Source organism: Rhodnius prolixus, unplaced genomic scaffold (assembly GCF_049639745.1).
Source record: "Rhodnius prolixus isolate KJV_2025 unplaced genomic scaffold, Rpr scaffold_3, whole genome shotgun sequence".
Lineage (NCBI taxonomy): Eukaryota > Metazoa > Arthropoda > Insecta > Hemiptera > Reduviidae > Rhodnius > Rhodnius prolixus.
Window position 1 is genome coordinate 34,191,178 of NW_027411603.1, and position 20,259 is coordinate 34,211,436.

Sequence of the window (20,259 nt, forward strand, 5' to 3'; positions counted from 1 at the left end):
AGACTTTACCACTCAACTATCACTTCCATTCCAACCCATCCAGAATTTACTCACTTCTTCACATCTCCTATACAAACCATTCTCCACCCTTGATTACGTTTCCATCTCCTTCAACTCCTTACTTGATTTCCCTCATTCCCACTGTGTTCTTTTAGTCGTTGAATGCCTTGTTTAAATTGTGTCATTCAACTCGTTCTTTAGTACGTCATTATTTTCCAAGAATCTTTTCATTTCGTAAATTAAACGCACACTCACACACATATACATTTTTGTATCTTTGTTTTAACATAGCATTGATTCAAAAATTGGTTATTAAATTTACTTTCTTAAATTTAACGTTCATAAGTAATAAATAATTTTTTTTTTTTTAAATCTGACTCACTAAACTAAATTAACATGCGAATTACTGACAACATTTCCACTACTGACCATTAAAAATCTAATTGACAAATGGATTTTCAATTATCATGAGTAGGGAACGGATTCGTATGTATTTACATATTTTTTTCTAGGCAATTTACAGACGTTTTTCAACTAGAAGTATTCATACTGACACTTTTTAAGCCGTTAGAGTCTACTTTTATTTCACATATTTGGATGTTATCGCATATTTATACATATTTGATTAAAATAAATAAATATTTCCACATATTTAATCAAAATATGTACATATTTTTTCATATTTTTCATTTTGGGCATATTTTCATAATTGGGAGGTGGTTGACAGGAACTGTGAACCACAGACTGTAGGGCTGTGAATCACAGTGGGTACAATGGTTATTGTAATTTACACATAATGCTGCTAAACAGTGACGGGCACTTGTTAGTTCTTTGAAGTTGTCTGTTCTTTCAGCTCGTTCGTTGAAGTGTCCAATTCATTTCGTTCGGTCACTTAGTGTATTCTTTTCTGACAATTGCGTATTTCTTGCACAAGCCATTACCCAACTTGAGTCCCAAAATGTTCGACTGACAGAAAACGTGTCCAACGTTAAAAAAGACATCGAAAAGGTGGAAGGAATACCTGGGAATAAGGGAGATCTGATCAGATCAAAACTGTTAGAAGTACTGAGCAAGAACAAAGGGTGGGAGACCATCTGCCAGATTTCTGATATTATCAGTGGAACAGAAGTCACCTCAGAACATCGTGTACCCTTTACAACCAACGAGATAACTTCTTTCAGCAAGGCACCTATAACATCTGTAGATTTTGATCGATCTTTTAGTCGTTACAAGTCCATCTTACGCCCAGATCGTCGTCACTTTACGTTCCAACATTTGAAATTTCACGTGGTTGCAAACAATTTCGAAGAGTGAAGTTTTCAAAATTGAAAATGTAACACATCTTTTTATAAATAGTAAAAATGTTCTTTTCTTGTATAAATAATTATAACTTGCCCCCCCACCAAAAAATATCCATTTTCATAAAAAAAATGTCCATTTTACTTAAATATTCCAGAAAATATTTTAAGAAAATCACATATTTTCCACATAATTGACGAAAATAAATGCATATTTTAATTAAATATTTGGCATTTTTAAATACATAAAACCCCACCTTAAGTAATCGGTATAATTTAATATAAAATTTCACATCAAGCCCCTCCGTGTTAGCATCAAAATGACACACGTAAGTTGGAAAGATTCTTCACTTAGCGATGGGACTAGTTTGCGGTCTAGAGGTTGTACTTCTTATTAAAGGCATAAGCTTCCCAAATTTTTTAAGATGAGCTGCATCTTTGCTCAAACGAATGAGCCGCTGAAATGGTGGATTAGAGGCTCATCGTGGGGAAAGTGATTAGAAAAAAACCTTGCAAACGAATACCAAATTTTCGCTATCTATCCCAATAATTTTCACCTTATCCCAGTAAATTAAACAAAGTGTTTCAAAATATTTTTAGTTCTTTTGTTTGTAAATAAGAAACTCTGAGCTAGTTTGACGTGATGAAGGGTGTTTTTTGGTAGGAACATCTACCTCACCTATTAGCTCACACTAACTTAATTTTCGTTCTTTTTCGTTATGAAAGTTAAAGGAATACGTCTACGTACATGGTTAAATAGGACATCAGTAAATTTTACATATGGGCTGTGTGACAAGAATATCTCTAAAATATAAAAAGACTCCGTAAAGGAAAGTTTCGTAGGAAGTGAAGCAGTGTATTTTTTGAAGTTGTGAAAATTTACTAGGCATGTGATGCTCTATCCATAAATGTAAACATGAATCCAACACAAAAAAAAAAATCGAAATTTGGTTTAATCTTACGATTAAAATGTGATCGCCACATATAGAATTTTTTCTCTGCTTTCATCTTTTCGGCGAAGTAATTTTATCTATTGATTTAATTTAATAAGAAGTTACAAAATCTAATTTAGAGATTAAATTATTTTTACTAATGCTTGATAATGGATTTAATAAAGATTGATAACTAGAGGTAAATAATAAATGTACAGTAAAATTAGCATAAGCTAAATCAAGTTATTATTAAAGCCATATTTAAAAAGAAAAAAAGATTAATGAAGCCTAAATCAGAGAGAAAAGACTTTCTATAAGCATTTTATCGTCTCATTTTATTTCTCTGCCTTTGAACCATGTTAGTGGACAGCTGTGTTCAATACACCCTGTCAAGCTTTTATTGGGCTAGCCAATCTAGAACCAATATACTGGAAGTAAGGAAAAGCCAGGATCTTATTGAATTGGTATGGTCAGTAATCACAACGATAATAGGTTATTAAAGAAACTAGAAACTTATTTCCCCATTTTATTTTTGAAATTAAATAAATACTTAATATTAAAAAGAAAACGTACTTCTGCATCTAATTTATTAGTACGCCTTAGTTAATTAAGGCTAAAATAATATTACACTAGAAGTGAGCAGGCATTTACTTGTAATGAAAGCCAAAATTGTCAGAAAGAAAGTTTTCAAAGATTCTATTGTTCTTTTGAGGGGTTTTAACTTTCTCTTTTTCTTAAAAAAATAATCCTCGTTCACGTAGACTTTTGACTTTGATTATGTAACGGAAACATTCGTTTTGAGATCCCCTCAGCATGAAAAAGTAGATTTTTTGCAAATTGTTGAGTGAGTGTGTGCAGATACTTAGTCTGTATAATCTATAGACGGAAAGTTCAAAGTTTAAGTTTTGACTAGGTGCCACGAGGGAGCCCATCAAAACGCTTTTGGAGAAATCAATTAAACGAAAATGCCACCATTGTAAATAGATTCATCACTTTTTTGGAATTTTCTCAAAATGGCACCAATGATTTTCTCGAATAAAGTCCGAGAGTATATCAATCGCCTAAAAAAAACAGAACTCAATATATCGGTCCAAAACTGTCAATTAGCATTTCTACTAGTTAAAAGAAACCTACTCTGAAAAATACCATTTGCATGCCAATTAAATAGATCAGCAAATAGAAAGCAAATGAAGATTATGCTTGAGATGGGAAGATGAAATCCACAGACGTAGCTGCCCCAAATGGAGCGAGTTGGTCAAAACAGAAAGTAACGCCTTGCTATATAACTTAAAACGATAAGATAATGGCACATTAAATTGAAATCAAGATAAGCCTACCAAAGACTCAGATAGCTTCATCCTTTAATTAATCAGCGGATGCCATTAAACCCTCATTACTCTTGGCTCCTACAATACATCGGATAATTACAGAATTATTTTATTCGTATACATGGGTGTTAATTGCAATGAAAAAGCAATAAGTTTTCGAAAATTAAGTGCTTCGAATGGTCTCGGCAGCACCGAGATTCATACAATTAAAGACGTTATGGGCTGGACAACAACATATTACTAGAAAATACATAATACCGAGGCTGGAGAACACTACTGATTGGGAGAGATAATAACACAACGACGGCTAAACCCTAAACTACCACCACAGGATGTACTTCTAAACTTAAAACACCGCTTGTGATAATTTCACATTTACACTTGCATTATACTGTATTTTTTAAAGCAGAAAAAAGTGGCCTAGAAATTAAAAAAGTTAAATTTAACTGGACACAAGATACTATATAAAATATTGTTAATATGTATAAAAGTTTTTAAAGAATTTCTAATTGCTTCGAAAAATTCATTACAAATTAACTAAGTTTGCTTTGCAACGCTTTTACTGTTGATTCAGCTAATGTACCTCATTCTTCAGATGTGTTAGTTCTAATTGACTGTAAATCGTCTGTAATCGCTTCTACATTTATCTATTTTTGAGATGTAGCTCTTCATTTTTATTGGTTGAAAGCGTACCAGATTATTTAATCTACTCCTTTTCCAATTGATCCTTAATTACATTTTTCTTGAGGTTCTAATAATGCTGCTCGAAAAAATGACAAAAACCCAACCCTAATTGTACCAAATTAGCTTATTTTAAGTTTTAGTAAAAGTAAATTAGTTTATTTTAAGTTGAAATAAAATTAATATAAAACAAAACCAAGTGAGTAAAATAATCCGTTTTATACTTAACTCCACAAAAATTAAATTGAATTTGTTGAAGTTTCCCTCAAAAACTATACACGAATTTGATCATACTGTCACAAATTTTAAGAGTTTGACAATTAGGTACTTCAAAATAATGGATTTGAAACTCATTTAAAGGAGATAACTCATGAAATTTCGCTTGATCTATTCTTAATTTTCTGCCATAGGTGACTAAATCTCAATCTAGGTGTGTACTGTTCTTGACTCCTTTATACTTACTTTTGGGAACTAGATTTCTATTTGATGTGATCATGACCTTCCTAATCTTCAGCTGCAGCAATGAGTGGAAATTTACATCACTGAAAGTATAAATTTATTCACAACTTTTTGTTTTTCTTGTACAAAAGGAAAGAAGTAAATATAAACCAAAGCTTTGTTTTCAATATATTAAAAAATTAACCATTCAGGCGCTAATGACCATAGACGTCGATGCGCCGAAAAAAAAAATTAGGTAAAGAAAACAGAGCATAACAGAGCATGCGCTCTAAAAAAGACGGGGAAAAATTAAATATCTTACATATATTTATTTCATTTCCAAAAAACAAAAACACTTATAATAAAAATCTGGAAAAAGAAGCATAATAGCTTGCCTAAAAGTTAACCTGGGGCCTAAAGTGTTTCTGTAATTTATTTGATTTTACTCCCAGCTGCATAAAATATTTATTCTGAACCATCTTCATGTATTTGATGTCTTTTGCTTTCCTGAAAAATACAAATATTACTTTTTTTATTTAAATGTGAAAAAAGTCAATTGTGAAAATAAAGTTGTATAAAAATTTACAAATTTTTACAATTTGACGAAAAATCACAGAAACTGATTTTTCTCCTCTATAATGGCCGAGCCAAATAGGTTTTGAGTTTTCTTTTCTAACTCGTCAAAAACGTCTTCATTAATTTATTTTATTTTATGATTTAAGGCGCGTCAACATCTAAACTTATTGGCGCCCGGAGCTTTTTTCAGTGCACTACCGGCCTCCGGACAGCGTTCTTTCGTTACAGGCAACATTTCGATCACCGGACAGTGAGCAGTAAGAAGCTCCTTGGAAGAGAAAATCTAAGGGTCAGCAAGCTGGATTCGAACCTAGGACCTCCGCGTGGGAATCCAATATGCTAACCGCACAGCTAATCCCTTCCCTTTTCATTGCTTTATTGCTTTCAAAAGACAGTTTTTCATTGTTTAACAGAATCATCAATAAAGCCAACAACTTCGGCGGATCTAATACTCATATTCGATTTCTGACCCTCCAGTTATCAGTAACTATGTGCTAGGAACACTAGTCAACCTCGGACAACTGCGAAGTAGTCTCTTGGTAGACCTAGCGGCATTGATAAACATGGATGTTCTTTCTGACGGCACCAGTGATCATGATATGTTGACCGCAAAGTTAATATTATCACTTTTGATTGCGAGCTCAGAGCTGAAAAAGTTCACAGTAAATAGGCAAATCTTTGTATTTCATTCAAAAGTTGCTTTGTTCGACAAGTTTTCATAGTGTAATGATTGGCAAATGGGCTTAGATATTACAGTTTAAGGAACCTCGTATTAAACAAAAATAATCCTATTGAAATCAAGAAAGTTAATTGATTAGGAGAAGGGAATTTAGAGCTGTTCCGGGAGTACATGGAAATTAAAACAAGTTTGACTTGTAGCTTATGATAACCGAAGATGCTGCTGGCAACGTGGCCAAAAGAACAATTCCAGTTTGAACAGCACTCTATTTATAGTTAAATCAGAGTTATCTCATTCGCTAATGAAATTCGCTTTAAATTCCTCATATGAAATGGATAATGAAGTAACATCCTAGAGAAAGTATAAACTTGCAGAGATCAAATTTTACAAAATATCTCTAAGAACATAATAGATTTTAAAACCATCACTTCAGACGCAGTGTAGATTCAAACCTGTGAACATTCATAGGAAGAGGTGTCAAGTACCTCTCTGAAATGTAAATTAAAATAGAATATTAGTTTTCATTGTATTTTACTACAAATTTTAATTAGCTTTTCTGTAAGAAACAATTTTTGTCATTTTTTATTTCTTGCAATTAAATTAATTATAATGAAAAGGCTTTAACAAAGCCAAGTAAATTTTATTTTTTAAAGGATATTACAATTCATTTATTTTTAATTTTGAAAGTAATGCCATAAATATATTTTTAAAAATTTTTTTACCTCTCTACAGCAATCTTGTCAGTGGACGTCCAACCTAATGCACGGTAACTTGACAATACTTTGTTTATTTTGGACTTGTTAGTGGTAGCAATTTGATTAGGGCTGAAATGTTGTCTGCAAATCCAAGAAAAAAAGATGATTAACAATAAGTAATTTAAAATTTCATTTAGTAAACTTTTCCAAACGTGGATTCAAGAAAAATTTACAAAAGTAAATGTATTGAATACTCAGTATATTTAATCAATTGAGAATTGAATTGAATATGATTGTGCAATATTTGCAAATCTATGTAATTGTCATTAGGACTTTTCACGCCAGAAATTTCGTGAAAGTAAATAACAATAGAAACAAAATTCTAAAACAAGTTTTGATTCTTTGAAAACAAAAAAAAAGTGACAAAAAATGTTTAATTCTGATTTTTTTTTTTAAGGCTACAAAGACAATAGAAATTTGACAAATTCAAATTATTTATAATCTATCATGGATTGATTATCTATGAATATCAGCTGTTATTATAAAATATCAATGTTAGAACCCAATTGTATAAAGAAAATAATAACCTTTTCGAATCTAATAGATACAAAGTTACAACGGTTGAAATGAAGACAGTAGACGTAGACCGAATGCTACACAAAGCAGAGTTCAGTTAAGGGTAAGTTTGCAAATATATCTAAGCAACAAGTGCACTTTATTCAAGCTCAGAAAAGTGATGCTGCTTGCTTGTAACAGAACGGTAAACATACTTAACAAGCTAGGATAAATGTTATGTTGGTGTACGAAACAAAATTTGAACATAACTTTCAAATAAAATGTAAAATTTAAAAATATTATTTACACGACACTTGATCAAAAAGTACTTAAATTTTCTAGAACAATGTTATTCCTAACTTAAAATAGAAACAAAATTCTTACTTGTAATATCTAAGCAGTAATCTATGTCCTATCGTAGCACCTGATGGAAGAGTAAGTTGGAAATCATCACCCTCTAATTCGGGAATGGTAACTTCTTGATCAACATCCATTTCCTCACTATGATCCGGATAACTTTGTGAATAGTTATAAAAAGGTTCAAATTCCGCCAATGTAACTCCTTCATGTAACATTTTACAGTGACCTTTATCCTTCATATGGGTTTGGGCAGCTTCCATCGAATGAAATTCTCTTCCTCGCCAGTTACACCAAAGACACATATAAAATTTACAAACTTTTTCTCCTAAGTAGAGTAACAGACCCTTGATGTCTACGATATATTCAATGTCAGGAATAAAAAATGAGTGGTCGGTAGACATGTGTTTAAGGTTTTTTGTCATAGTAGAACTATGATGATTACAAAATAAACAATTATTTTTTAAAATTGGATTATTTTCACTAACTTCTTCACTATCTTCATCCCATTCGTCAGAGTCAATTTCTTCAATATCTGAACTATCATCGTTGTCAGAAGTGTCTTTGTTTTCCTTGCGAGACTGCATTAAAGGTTCGCTAATCGACTCAGCACTTATAAAACTATCTGAAGGAAAGTTTGTTAAACTCTCTTTATGTCTTTTAGAGTTCAAATGGTTTTGAAACGCTGGGGCTGTGCCAAAAGATTTTCTACACACCTTACAAAACACAGATGTATCTTGAGATTGCAATGCATCTTTTTCCCTTTGTTGTAGTACTCTTTGTTGGAAATCTTCAGAGGTCACAGGAGGCAGATTTACAACTTTTCTTTTCAAATTGTAACGATGCCAGTCGGTTTTATAGTGTTGCCTTTGGATTTCAGCGTCTGAGAAAGCTACTCTACAACTTATGCAAGTGAAATTATAAGACATGTTACTTATTTTTTATAAAAATAAATAAAATTGTTAATAAACGTGCTACTCATTAACAGAAAAATAACCTGGATCTGATTCCCTTCCAATACGACAATCTGTAGTCTGTACTACATGTACAGTAAACCGAAACTTAATTGTAATTAAGTATTCGACATACAAGTAAAGCCAATATTTCTAAACCTACCAATCACAAGTATTTCCAACATTGAAAAATGGTTAATTTATATCATTTTCAAAAATTGATTAAAGAAAGCAATTGACGCAAGTATGCTCAATGCCATTCAGTTATAATCATTATTGAATTTTAGTTCAAATTAAAATGCCAACAATTTAATGTTAAGAATATATTTAATTGAATTGTAAAATATTTTATCATTAATTAGTTATAAAACAATTAAAGGATAAAAATATGAAAGGCAATCTGTATTAATAACACATTTTCTACCTGTAAAAAACTAGTTTAAATTAGAACTTAATACTTCAATCTGCTGATCATAACAGCAGTGGTTGAGCCTATTTCTGATGGCATTGTATTTCACATAATCCATTGCATTAGCATCGTAGTTGTACCTCGTGTATTCTTGTTTCGTGCTCTAAATAGTACGTTCTGTTATCATTTATTTTAGTTTTTCTTTTTTTTTTCATTAAATTGTAAGTAATTGTTTCATAAATTCCATAGTTATTTTATCTGAATCATTTACTTATTCAACCAATTATTTCTATAGCTGCTCAGTGGATCCTTGGGGCTCCACTGCTTTACTAACATCTGCTGCGAAGGTCTAATATTTGTCACCCTAATTTCGCTACCGTCCCGGAGGGCGTTACCATTTTATATGACTTTTCTTAGCGATAGAGGTAAGGATTGACTATCACATAATGAAAATTCCTTATAAAAATCATTGTAGCTTGATATAGCTCATTTTGTAAAATAAGGTTTTCTATTTCTTTGAAAAATGAAATGTTTTTCGATTATTTATCTCTAGAGTCTACACATGTAATAATATGATTAATTAAGTAAGTTTTAATTACGGAGGATGTAAGCACCAAAAGGTGAGAGTCATTAACAAGAAGTTGGCCATGTGTCGGTGGAATGGTAATAATGCGGAGTGATTTAACAATTCTCGCTTTCTTTCTTCTTTTTTTTAATCCTTAATAAAAGGAGTAAATACACAATTTTTTTTTTTTAATTTACAGTTAATCTTTTGTTACCTATTAGTACTCAGACTGCCGATAGTGCAGGTTTTGTGGTGTAAGTTCTTTAAATAACATATTTTAGGGCTACAACTGTACCAATATTAAAGTCGAAGACGTTAAAGTAAATCCATTTGCCATAATTCTAAATACATGGATGCCTATTCATCAGTACATCCGATTCTTTATAAAAATTGCTCAAGGACACCAACGTTGCATTCTAAAATTTCGCCAAAGGAAAAACACTTTTAAATAGGCTTTCTATTTTTCCACATAATTCAACCACCTATTAAGTGTATTCGAATTATTTGCGTTACATTGTCTTTCAATTATACATTTATCAAGGTTTAGAGTATAAATTTAGTGAAACTTTCTTGAGGATGATTATTTTAGGGTATTAAATGTCGTGTGGCTATTTTTAAATTTCTTACTTTCCAGCAGATTTAATTTCAGTTGTAAACTTAAGTTTTATTAGCATATGTTGAAGTTATTATTCTACTGTGTATAATTTAAGTAAATATATAAGTGTTTGATAATATTCATCGGGTTAAGTGTAAAAATTATTAGATAATCAGCCATTATTATTGATAACATAATTCTTGTAATTTTATCCTACCCCTCTGAATTTGCTCATTTTTTCTGTTTCAAATGTTCTTAATCTTACATTCCTGCCTACTGTTTTATTTCCAAGTGCAATTTTATTTAAATTATTTCTGTAGTATTACTTTTCTGTAATAAACAAGGAATTTGAGTGTTCATCGAGCATTTAAATTAATGAGAGCAATTTTAATCTGCGTAATTTGAAATAAAAGTTTCTGTCAAAAAAATAGTTTCTTTTTTAATATTTTTAATAAAAAACATGCATTACGGATTGATCGATTGTTACCATTATAAATGTAGCATTGTATTTTTGATCACCTTGAACGCTGATATAATGGTATGACATTATTTGTTCATGATAATCATTTTATTATATAACAAGGATTTAGTAGTTTTTTAACCTTTTCCTTAGTTTTTATAGTTCAGTTTAGAGTATTTCTTCTTTTTAAATATTATGGAGTTTTAGAAAGAGGAATGTTTTTGGAATTGATTTTGCCAACTTAAATCTGTTTATTGTACATCATTAATATTTAACATCTAACGCTGCCATAATTGAAAGTGACGGATATTTAAGCTCTCCCCGTTGCCATATTCACAATTACTCTAGTTCAATCTCAACTCATGTTGAGACCCCTCCATTTCTAGGTTCGTTTATGATCAATAACATCTCCGACCGTCTCCCCCCCTAACCACCTACTCTAAACACATTTTAAATAAGTGGGTCTTAGCATTGTAGATTATACAATTTTATCAACCAATCTCTTCACTCCTTTTTAAACGTTTTTAATAGAAGTATATGTTATAAGGTCGGCAATTTAAGAGCAAAAATGTTCTGGAGTACATTACAGAGCATCTGGAGATAAGTAAAATGTGCAGAAATAGTTGAATCAAATATTTTTGAAAAACAAGAAATTACAGTTTAAGCGTAACTAAGGTTTCCAGTGCTTTTCGGCTCGAAGTTTTTGGTCAAAATTTTAGAAAAACAAAAAACCAAACAGTTTTCTTTAAATAGCATCTTATCCAACAACCCAAAAAAATAAATTATTATTATTTTTTACGCCAATAAATTGCCCATACTGTTATTCTGTTTACAGAAACCCAATTCAAGTGTCACTTTTAAAATTTGAACTAGTGGATGGGTAGGTCGTGGCTGGATCGAGGGGGGAAAATTTTATTATAATTACAATTTGTTTCTTAATTTAAGGCGCGTCAACTTCTATAGACAACTTGAGCATTTTTCACTGCTTTTCCGATCTCCGGACAATGTTCTCTCGTTACAGATAACATTGTCCATCACCGGATTTTAAATTATAAGAAATTCTTAAGGTAGAGAAAATCTCAGAAGCCAGCAGCTGGTTTCGAACCAGGGATCTACTGGTATTGGAATTCAGTTTATACCGTCTACTGAGGTAATTTTATTCTGCAATTTGTGCTTTCCTGAGTGTGGAAAGAGCTTGAGATAATATGTTTATTACTGAGATAAGGGAACCTCTCTTTGTTAGCGCCACTTAGATTCAAGTAGTGATTTGCTAACTGCTTAACATATTTAGGCTATAAATATGCGTGCCCTTCTAATTTTCTGGAATATCGTAGAATCAAGTAAAGAAATAGCCAATTTTTCAGGCGGAGCTTAAACTACCAATTAGATGACATGGTTGGAGGCGGAAACCTTTGTAAACATTTTTTTACTAACAAATGTAAAACAGGTAAAGTAGGATTGGAACTGGGGATCTTCCATTACAATTCCCTGCTCTCTAACCCTAAATTAATATGGCCCCCCAAATTGTTTAAAATAACGGGGGAGGTGTTGCGGATTATCGAAAATATTCGAGTTTTGTAGATTTTTGTCTTTTATCAATTGATAAAATATACAATTCATCAAGTTTTTTTTTTTTTATTTTTTCTTATCGAAAAAGCAAAATTATTGAGTTTTTTTTGTCTTTTGTTTTTTTTTGCTTTTGTTTGTTGACGTATAACAATTACCCAAAGCTTTTTGAAGTTTATCTTCTTTTTTTTTTTTTTTCTTCGAATCATCTGATGACTCGTTCAATTATTTTTATAAAAATTCCCCATCATTGGTGTGACTACATTTAAGTGTTGTGTGTTAATCTTTTTTGTGGAAGCATATGTAAACTTCTTATTTTTAACAACATTTTACCAGTTTAATTTATTGTGAAAGAGATAGGTCCTTCTGGTAAAGGGAATAAAATAAAGTTATTGGCAGTGTGTTGAGAATTATGATCCAAATTCCTTGTGTTGATTGTAGGTTAACATATCTTCTTAATACCGTACTTTTAAATGCTATGTTTTATGATAATGGCGTTTATTCGAAACTTCACTTAATTCTAGAAAATACACAACAGCAAAAAAAACCGGACACTTAATATTTTTTATATTAAAAGCTGATTATCAGTAATGTGTTTGCTTTTGTGGGTAATCTGGTTATTACAGAGAAGGAAGGGTCTAAGTCCATTGAACTAATCCCTTCAGGATTAGTAGGGCACGAGATAAGACTCAGATGTGGCTTATTTGTCTTGGGGCTGCTTTACCTGACGGAACTCTTCTAAACTGTAAGTAGGTTTTCGCTCCTTTAGAGATCTTTAATTTATTAACCGCGCCTTTCTGTCATTAATAGACGTGATTTTTTTTTATTTTGGTTCAGAATAATGGTTCTTTCGAATGTAGACGTAGCCCGAGCTGATGCCTTGGCAAGAGAAGGCCGGAGCTTCCGATCTATCGCAGAAACCCTTGGAGTAGCGAAGTCTGCCATTAATGATGCACTCCGGCGTTTCCGGGAGATTGGCATTTATGAACGGAGGGCTGGCAGTGGCCGACCAAGGGCCACAACTGAAGTTGACGATCGATTTATCACGCTCTCAGTATTGAGAGACCGCCATTTAACTGCTCCTGAGGTTCGGGACAGGCTTCAAGTGGCGCGAAATACGCGTGTTAGCTCGGACACAGTACGGCGGAGACTGAGGGAGCGTGGACTTGAAGCAAGGCGCCCCGCGACAGGGCCCCAACACCAAGAAAGGCGTCGTAGAGAAAGGCGATTATTTGCCGACCAGCATTTTCATTGGACTGTAGAGCAATGGGGAACAGTTTTATTCACAGATGAGTCTCGCTTTGGTCTATACCACTCAGACGATCGAGACAGAGTATGGAGACGATCAGGGGAGCGATTTGCTCAATGTACTCTTCGCGAGTCACGACCTTTCGAAAGGAGATCAGTTATGGTTTGGGGTGGAATCAATTTCCACGCCCGTACTGAACTGATTTTTTTCATTGATAATGGGGGCTCTGACTGCTCGGAGGTACATTGAGTAAGTGCTCCTAGAGGCTGTGACCCCGTTGGCTCCATTTATTGGTGACCAATTCATTTTGATGCAGGGTAATGCTCGTTCACATACCGCCAGAATTGTTACCGAATACTTGGAGCAAGTGGGAATCACAGTTCTGGACTGGCCTGCACGAACTCCCGATATGAATCCCATAGAACATTTATGGGATAATTTAGGAAGGCGTGTCATCCTCCTCCTAGTGACTTAAATCAGCTCCAAATTGCTCTTCGTGAAGAATGGGAAGCTCTGCCGGTGGAGTACGTCCAAAATTTAATTTCTTCTATGCCTGACAGGATTAGGGCCCTTCGCCGTAGAAGAGGGAGAAATACCCGCTATTAGAAGAACATCCCTTGTCAGAAAACCTGATAAGAATGAAGAATAAAGTTTTAAAAAAAGTGTTAATTTCTTATTTTTTCTTTATTTTATAATTTTGGGTTAATAATTAATAAAAATTAGTCATTTGTGGCAGATTTTGTGTAAATAACTTATAAATAAACCAATTCTTACCATAAATTAAAAAGATTAGCGTATTTAACAAAATTATGAGACCAAATCTGAGTGTCCGTTTTTTTTTGCTGTTGAGTGTAATTAAGTAAAAAAAAATAAGTTGGCTATTTAGAGTCAAATAGTAAGTAGTTAATAATCTTCTCTGACCTCTTTTTTCTGGAAGGAATATTTGTGACTCCTTTCTCTACTGATATTTCATTTATATACAATATTATTATTTCCGCATTCATTATTAGGGGGAAAAAAATAATTCCAATATTAATTCAATAATTTAATAAGTCATATGTAATAAATAATGCAATTCATTTTGTCGTTTTAGAAAGTTTTGTTCTTTAATAACAAATTATGTAAGAACTTGTAAATAAATTTACTTTATGCAGTTTTTAAAATAAACAACGATGTTGATATTTTGGTAAAATTTATAAGGACATAATGTTCATTGCTTTTCGTTTATGAAATATAACTTTTATTTTAAAACAGAATTTCAAAAATTTGGCATAGTCGCAATACTCTCCTTAATGATTAAAGAGGAAGTACAAAAAAAAATTAAATACAATTTTTGTAGATACTATTTTTCCATTGATTATGCCAATTTTTTTTTTAGAATATCGTTTAAGCGGTTTTCGAGAAAATCTAAACAAATTTGGAAAGTGGCACGGTTGTGAAATGTTACCTTTTTGGTCTCAAAAGGGGCATTTATTAAACTTTATAAAATTCTTAATTTCATTATGACTTTTTTCAAATTTGCTGCAGTGGTTTACACAATTATTTAGAAAACCCGAACAAAAATAGGGCACTTTTTTGGGATTCTAGGAACCTCTAAAGGGTTATCTCGGTATTTTATATCATTTTATCATGGAAGAAACTGACACGATTCTTAATATTGTAGTTAGGAGGAGTAAAAAATAGTTCTATTTTGCTATTACCTTTTTTGTAAACTGCGTAGCGCCTAAACGCGCGAACCGATTTTCATGAATGAGATGTCATTCAATTCGGAATTTTATGTAGATGTGCCTTTTGGGGGTCTCTCGACGCTGTATATCGAATGGGGGAGGAGTTAGCCCCATTAATGTAAGGCCCCCTCCAAAATTATTATTACTAATTACTCTGTAAATCTTGGCCCGATTTTGATAAAATTTGGTAGGATGATAGAGTTAGGGCTCCCCTCCGTAACATTAAAGCGGCGATCAGCTCTTACACTTGTTAAGGGAAAGTATAGCAATCGTTTCAAATTATCGACACGTGAACCGATTTTCATGAATGAAGTGTCATTGGAATCGAAATTTTGTACAGATTTGCACTTTAAAAGCCTCGAGGCTGTGCCTCATATGGAGGGGAGTTTGCCCCACCCAAGTAAGGCCCTTTCTAAAACTATTATTCACCAATATTTCTATAACGCTTATTCCGATTTTGATAAAATTCAGCCCGAATAAGTGGTTAAAGCTCCTCTACGTGGCTGTGAAGTGCTATCACGCTCTTGCACCTACTAAGAGGAAGTACTGCAATCGTTTAAATTATCAATGAGTGAACCGATTTAAATCAATGAATTGTCGTTCGATTAAAAAATCTTTGCCTCTTTGCTCTGGAAGTACTGCAATCGCAGTTTATTTTTCTTACTCCTCTTAAAAGGAAGTACTGAAATCGCAGTTTAATTTTGCTATTTACGTACAAATACCTTCCTATGTTATTCAAAACGCTTTTTCAAAAAAATTGTTATTGAGCATGGTTTGGGGGACCGCAACTATAATAATTCTTTAAAAAGATCTCTCCAGTGGTAGTTACGGTTCCGACTTAACACCTTATCAGGTTATAATGATAGAATTGCTCATTCCAAATTTAAAAAAATCTGTAAAGCAGATATGTAACTTTGCAAAATAGACAAAAAGGAAAACCTATCCAAAAGGTACAAAAATCTCCTTAACAAAAACTTACAGTTTAAAATGTTAAGTATAAGGGTTGATTAAACGCCAAAAGGTACACAAATCAGCAAGCACCCAAAATTTCATTAATTCTTCATTAATATTTAAGTAATTTTACTGCATTAATATTCATTAATAGTTCTAAAGCAGTTTTCTCTAACTTAAATTCACCATATTTGGAATTGTAACAAAATTTAATTACAGAGAAAGTAATGTCTGTTATTTCAGGCGGTCTTCGCGACCAACAACCGATCAGTTATTGAGATATTGAATATAATCGCAATATTAATTCAGTAAGTTAATAATTATAGGCGGATTGCCATACTTTAATATTATTTTCTTTTTATACCATTCAATAAAAGCTAAAGCTAAGGCCGGGAATCGAACCCAAGTCCCACAACTCATCTCAGCTTAAGCAGCATGGCTAACTTGGCGCCATATGAAACCATAAAACCCTGATAAGTATGGGGGAAGGGCAGGGCCGGATTTAGATGAAAAGAGGCCCTAGGCTATTCCACTTATGGAGGCCCTATCACCTCCCATTTTGTAAGTTTGTAAATTACATGAGAGATAATAAAATACATCACTAAAACAGTGTTTTATTGTTCACTGTTTTTACAATAGTGTAATTTTAATTTTGCTAACAATTTGAATGTAGGCCCCCTTTTGATCTTGAGGCCCTAGGCTGAAGCCTAGTTAGCCTATAGGAAAATCCGGCCCTGCGGATGGGTTAGCCTTTAATACAGAATTAAGTTGTTTTTTTTTTTTTTTACGGTTCTACTGTTTCTAACATTAAGGCAATATTAATCAAGTCTTATTCCAACTTTTTCATCGCATGCTTTTTTTTTTTAAAGAGAAAATCCATTTGTCTTACCCCCCCACCATTACACGAAATCATACGGAATTTTACGAGTTTCACCGAACTTTGGAGCTTACTTACACACTTTTAGTTTGGTAGTTTCGCCAAAACACATCAGGAATCTGGTAGTCTTAACATAGATTACTGGCAATAATAACGATTAAAAAAATTTTTTACAGAACCGCTGCATTTGTTTTTAGTTTTTTTTCTGCAACCACACACTGAGCGCCTTGGCGCGGTACTGGGTACTCCCGCCAATTTAATTAAATTAAAACAATTGTTGCTTATTCAGAATTAGTTATAATTTTTTTTTTTATGAAATATTACAAAATTTTCGCATTGCAAGTTAATTAAGGATTGAGTAATCGTACAGCAACCTGAGTATAAACCACTGAATCATATCGAGATGATTCATAATTTTATTATTTTTAATTATTATTTAAAGTATTTATACTTAAGTGGTTCTTCGCCAGCAATTCACCTAAAAGAATAGTCAATAACTTAATTTCTATTTAACATTTAAATAAATTAACTCTCTCTACTGTCCCCATTTTTCACTTCACCGTTTTTAAGATACCTTATTTTTAAAACATTATGGGCCTATCCACATTTACTTTCACATAGTTCTAGAAAATTCCAGCATGTAGTACCGATATAAATTTATAATATTTTCGTGAATGTACTGTAGCTTAAAATATATTTTCCCCCTTCAAGTTTTATCAAGATAACTTTTTATTTGGTTCATTTCAATTATTTTAACTGATCCTTATGTGTATTTAGGTACTAGTTACTGCTGATAACCGTGCTATTTTGATAAAGTTATCTTTTTTTACTACTTTACTAAAATTTATTGCTAAATTAAAAACATTTTTCAATATATATATTAATTTAATTACCTGTTCAAGAGTTTTTGAACATTTTATTGCTTATCATTTTCAAGATTTTATTATTGTATATATTTTTTTTTAAATTTCTAAAATGAGAACTCGTAAAAAACTTTATTAAAATTTTATGTTTAATTGTACGAGGGTCGTTTGAAAAGTCCGTGCAAAGTCAGAGAGATAGCACCACTGGCGCGTATCGAGGTTATGTTTAGTTAGTAGCACCTCTTGGAAGAACACACACCAAGTTTCAGCCAGATCGGTCTATTTCTTTGTGTTTGGCATTCGTTTGAATCGAGGAAGTCGAGTGATTTTCAAAAAATGGACGAAAAATAATTTCGTGTGTTGATTAAACACTACTTTATGAAAGGCAAAACGCCTCAGGAGACTAAAGAGAAGCATTATGGTGACCCTGCACCTTCGATTAGAACAGTTTATAAGTGGTTTCAAAATTTTCGGAGTGGCCATATGGGCACAAGTGACGCTGAACGTTCTGGACGCCCTGTTGAGGTTACTACTCCAGAAATCATTGATAAAATCCATGATATGGTGATGGATGACAGAAGAGTGAAGGTGCGTGAGATTGCTAGTGCTGTGGGCATCTCGAATGAACGGGTACATAATATTTTGCATCAACATTTGGATATGACAAAGCTATCCGCAAGATGGGTGCCGCGATTGCTCACGCTTGACCAAAAACGAAATCGTGTGAAGTGTTGCAAGGACGGTTTGCAGCTGTTCCAGAAGAATCCGCAGGACTTTAAGCGTCGTTTCGTCACTGTGGATGAAACATGGATACATCACTACACTCCTGAGACCAAAGAACAATCTAAACAATGGGTTACCAAGGGGGAATCTGCGCCAAAAAAGGCGAAGACCGTTCCTTCGGCCGGAAAGATTATGGCGACTGTCTTTTGGGATTCGCAAGGAATAATCCTCTTCGACTATCTGGAAAAGGGTAAAACTATTTCAGGTGCATATTATTCATCGTTATTGGACCGTTTGAAAACCGAGCTGCAAGAAAAACGCCCACGATTGGCCCACAAAAAAGTCCTTTTCCATCACGACAACGCACCAGCTCACACCTCAGCAGTTGTGGTCGCAAAATTAATGGAAATAGGGTTCCAACTCGTTTCACATGCCCCCTATTCTCCAGACTTGGCTCCCTCGGACTACTATTTGTTCCCCAATATGAAGAAATGGCTGGCGGGAAAAAGATTTTATTCAAACGAGGAGGTGATTGCAGAAACGAATGGCTATTTTTCAGACTTGGACAAATCCTATTATTCGGAAGGGATCAACAAACTAGAGCAGCGTTGGACGAAGTGTATAAGCCTAAAAGGAGACTATGTTGAAAAATAAAAAAGGTTTACCCCAAAAAATTAAGTAGTTTTTATTTTTGCGCGGACTTTTCAAACGACCCTCGTAGGTTCCAACTGTTGAAACCGAAAATCGGTTTTTCTGCACTCTTCACTGTATCGATATTTTTAAGGGTATTAGGGTACAATTTTCATTTAAAACATATCCCAAAATAATATTTACATTGTGTTAAAGGGCATCCTCTAAATAGCCTTTACTTTGCAATTGTACGGTTCCATCATTTTGTGCTGCTGAAATATAAGAAAAGAATAATTCTCTTAAACCTCTCTGGCTTTAAGAAATTAATTCAAGACATTGAGAGACTGCTTTGATAGTCATTTTGACAAATATGTATTTGTGTATGCGAGGTGTGGCTATTAAATAACGAGACTATTGCTGTAAAACATTTTATTTTAAATTTATACATATTTAGTTATTATCACCTTCAATATACACCTCTCCCCTATCCCTACAACGCTCGAAACAGTGCTGGAAGTCTTTTTCTGTGAGCTCCTGCATGACGCGTGCCGCTTTTTCTTTCACAGCTTCAACGGACCACAATTTCAGTTCCTTTTAATACAGATTTGACTTTGGGGAACAGATAAAAGTCACATGGGGCCAGGTCAGGCGAATAAGGCGGATGGCCTAAAACTGGGATGTTGTACTTGGCTAGAAACGTCTTGGACAGACAATGCAGTGTGAGCTGGCGCGTTGCCTTGATGGAGAACCCATGACTTGTTCTTCCACAAATCGGGTCGTTTTTTCCTTACTCTTTCACGGAGTTGAGCAAGCACTTCACGGTAGGAATGCTGATTAGTTATAATCGATATTTTCATCCGTTTTGGACGTGGAATGGCGACCAGGGCGGTCATCATCTCCGATGTCTTCTCGGCCATCTTGGAAATGCTTGAACCACTCAAAAACTCGCGCACGTGATAAACATTCATCGCCATAAACTTCTTTTAATAAAAGATAAGTTTCAGTAGCGGTTTTACCAAGTTTCATGTGAAATTTCACGACAATTCGTTGCTCTACTACATGTGTAGTATCATGTTTTCGGCAAAACGAAACTAACACCTCTTACACAAACGACGCGCGGTTATTCTGTTACAATTCCAATGCCACTTTTAA

The 20,259-nt window shown here is 33.3% G+C and overlaps 2 protein-coding genes across 5 annotated transcripts in view; one reads left to right on the top strand and one right to left on the bottom strand.

The window, feature by feature from the left end:
- Positions 1-4,461: 4,461 nt before the first annotated feature.
- Positions 4,462-8,722, bottom strand: LOC141453314 (cytoplasmic 60S subunit biogenesis factor ZNF622). 2 transcript variants are annotated; one of them, XM_074126380.1, is made up of 4 exons: positions 7,567-8,722; positions 6,655-6,768; positions 5,073-5,184; positions 4,462-4,781 (listed from the first exon to the last, which is right to left on the bottom strand). In XM_074126380.1, the coding sequence occupies exons 1-3, from the start codon at positions 8,466-8,468 to the stop codon at positions 5,073-5,075; spliced, it is 1,128 nt and encodes a 375-aa protein (XP_073982481.1). In that variant the 5' UTR covers positions 8,469-8,722; the 3' UTR covers positions 4,462-4,781. The 2 variants fall into 2 exon arrangements, with proteins under 2 accessions (XP_073982481.1, XP_073982480.1); XM_074126379.1 differs by lacking the exon at positions 4,462-4,781 and having other exon boundaries at positions 4,992-5,184; positions 7,567-8,721.
- Positions 7,169-20,259, top strand: part of eIF5 (eukaryotic translation initiation factor 5) — a 44,189-nt gene continuing 31,098 nt past the window's right edge. The window contains exons 1-2 of one of the 3 annotated variants that reach the window (XM_074126374.1): positions 8,965-9,122; positions 9,197-9,326. The gene's annotated coding sequence lies outside the window, so the exon portion shown is untranslated. Of the gene's footprint in view, positions 7,307-8,964; positions 9,123-9,196; positions 9,327-20,259 lie in introns of those variants that run through there. The other 2 variants (XM_074126375.1, XM_074126378.1) reach the window with 2 other exon arrangements.